This window comes from Tupaia chinensis, unplaced genomic scaffold, assembly GCF_000334495.1.
Source record: "Tupaia chinensis unplaced genomic scaffold, TupChi_1.0 Scaffold000101_1, whole genome shotgun sequence".
In the NCBI taxonomy this organism is placed as follows: domain Eukaryota; kingdom Metazoa; phylum Chordata; class Mammalia; order Scandentia; family Tupaiidae; genus Tupaia; species Tupaia belangeri.
In genome coordinates, this window is record NW_006159565.1 from 4,144,575 (window position 1) to 4,147,109 (window position 2,535).

The 2,535-nt window shown below is 53.8% G+C and overlaps 1 protein-coding gene across 1 annotated transcript in view; it reads right to left on the reverse strand.

Moving 5' to 3' along the window:
• The window catches only part of PCSK2 (proprotein convertase subtilisin/kexin type 2), a 317,851-nt gene extending 315,925 nt beyond the window's left edge, over nt 1-1,926 (reverse strand). The window contains exon 1 of the mRNA XM_006143648.3: nt 1,435-1,926. Coding sequence (XP_006143710.1) covers nt 1,435-1,611 — 177 coding nt within the window. The 5' untranslated portion in view covers nt 1,612-1,926. The remainder of the gene's footprint in view (nt 1-1,434) is intronic.
• Between the last annotated feature and the right edge of the window lie 609 nt (nt 1,927-2,535).

Genomic DNA, 2,535 nt, shown 5'->3' on the forward strand with positions numbered 1-2,535 from the left:
GAATGCCAGCAGCCGACTCCCTCCGCTGCGCCCCCCCACGCCCCCCCCAGAACAACAAGTTCCCTTCGGTAAGACCCCCCTGCGCGCCACTGGCAGCCCCGGCAACCCCTCCCAGACCTCTATCAAACTCGTCGCCAACACACCTTCGGTCAAAATCAAAGCTGCTACCTACGCTCTTTGGAGGCGGGAGAGACCGCGCTCCTTGAAGAGCGCTTGTGGTGGCTGGAAGAGAGACAGAAGGCGTGGGAAGATCCGGACAGACGGAGAGGAGCCCCAGTCCGCGCCGCGCTTCAAGGCAAAAGAACAACCCAGAGCACCCACCGCTCATCTCACGCCTCTCTCCTCCTGTGATCTGAGAGAGGGGATGCCACTCGGAATCGCGCTTACCTCCCCTTAACCTCCCAGTCCTCTGGGAGCCAAATCACAACCCTCTGTCCCTCGGATTTCCCTAGCCCCAGTTTCTTTCCGAATTCTCTCTCCACCCCAGCCGGCACCAGGTCCTGTAAGGACACCAAAGATCCCTGACACAGACACTTCGCGGGAAGAGCAGCAGGTTACCCAGGGCTCCCGCCCAGCACTCTCCTTTTCCCTGTCTTCCCAGCATGGGTGCCCAGGATGGAGTCTCCCAAGAAGTCAGGAGGCGTCCATGTGGGTAGCTTCATGTCCTTGCCCAGAGAGCTGAACTCTGACAACTTCTTAGAACGGGGATCCTCGCGCTCTCGTGGGAAAGCCAGGCTAGCCGCCCACATATTAGGAGACTAGACCTCCACTTCTCTTTGGCAATCTCCCTCTAAATCTATCCCTCGGACTCCTACAACCGGAGTTGAGACCTAAGGAGCAAACCAGGAGTGCGTTGCCGGGGTGGGCAAGCAGGGGTGGGGGCCAGAGCGCAGACCTTCCAGGATCTTGGGGAGATCGGTTCATAATTTCCAACTCTCCTAGTCAAGAAGCTGGAGGGAAATGCTCCCTGCGCGGGGTCGGAGAAGCCCCGAGGTGAATTGTAAGGTCCCAGCCTGAGCCCTGAAGGTAGGAAACCGTTTCCTCCGAGAGATGGGGGTGGGGGAGACATCCCGGGCAAAGCGGCCAACACCAAGCCCAGCTGTTCAGAGCTTCATTCCCCCATCCCCTGGCAGCCTCGTGAACTTGGTACCTCGGACAGCAGCCTGGACGCAAGGCATTCTTGGAAAGGTATTAATCCTTATTTGGCCACCCAGTCAAAGAACAATAAATTATTTTTATGACCTTACTAGTGCAGATGAAGGACATTTTAATTACATAACCCGTGAAAAATCACCGGAGGCAGTTTCGTGTTAAAGAGCCGTTGGCAGAATATCTGCATCGCATGAGAAAGAAAACTTGCAAATCTGCAACGAGATTGCGCAGAGCTGCCCCCCTGTTTGGAAACCACACGAGAAAATGCATGGGAGATCTTACCTTTCGGACTCCAAAGCCGTGTTCTGCTGCAACTTGGCGAGCTTCTTCCTCTCCCCCTTTATGCAACTCCACAAGAAAATGATTCGTGAAGACCGGTCTTTCGGCAGATGCAAAAACCATGACACAGAAGAGGAGCCCAGAAGCCACCTTCCACTGGGAGCCACAACCTCCCTTCATGCTTCTTTGGGAGTGAAAAGTGGTGCTAGGAGGCGCACAGGCTGGCGGAACAGGGGACCCGGAGGGAAGGTGCAAATAAAAAAAATAGTTTTGTTTTTTTTTTTAAAATTTTGTATAGAGAAATTGACTGAATAGGGGCTTCGAAAGCAGCAAATTCAGTGTGTGTTCTTCCCCACCATCTGGCTGGCGGGGACGCCGTGCAGTCCGGTGGCCCGGCTCGCTGACAGGGGTGCAAATGTGGGAGCTGTGTGTATTGGAGAGAAAGAACGAGTGTATGTCTGTACTTGATGCTAAATCTGCATTTTCAGCTCCTCCTCGGCTCCAATCAGGGAGGTAAGCCCGCGCCCCCGCCCCTTTCAGCACTCGGAGAGCTCTCCATCTCTGCCCGAGTCAGCAGTGCACCCCGGAAAATCCCCCCAGCTGTAATCAGGCCAGAGGCACCGGAGTGATGTCATTGTTTGTGGAAATCTGTCTGGCTCTGGAAAGGGAATTACAGAGTGTGTCGCTCTCTGAGGCCCCGAGAGGAGCTGGGGCACCCGCCTCTTCCTTGCAAAACAACGAGCTCTCTCTCTCTCTTCCTCTTCCTCTCTCTCTCTGTCTCTGACTCTCTCTCTCTCTCTCACACACACACACATACACACACACACGGCGTACTGCCTTCCGTTCTCCCGATAACAAAGCAAATATTAAACCTCCTCCTGCTAGTTTGCAATTCCCAGGGGGAGATTTGTTCCCCTTTCTGGCCCACGGAAGGTTTTTACTTATTTTTATTTTTTATTTTATTTTATTTTTTGAGAGGTTTTTGGTATAGCAGTGACTCGGGGAGGCAGGAGAGCAGGATCCAGCTATTTTATTTTATTTATTTTGTAGGTCCAGGCAGGGTAGGAACAGAGCAGCTGGGAAGCCAGGCAGGAGACAGGCGGA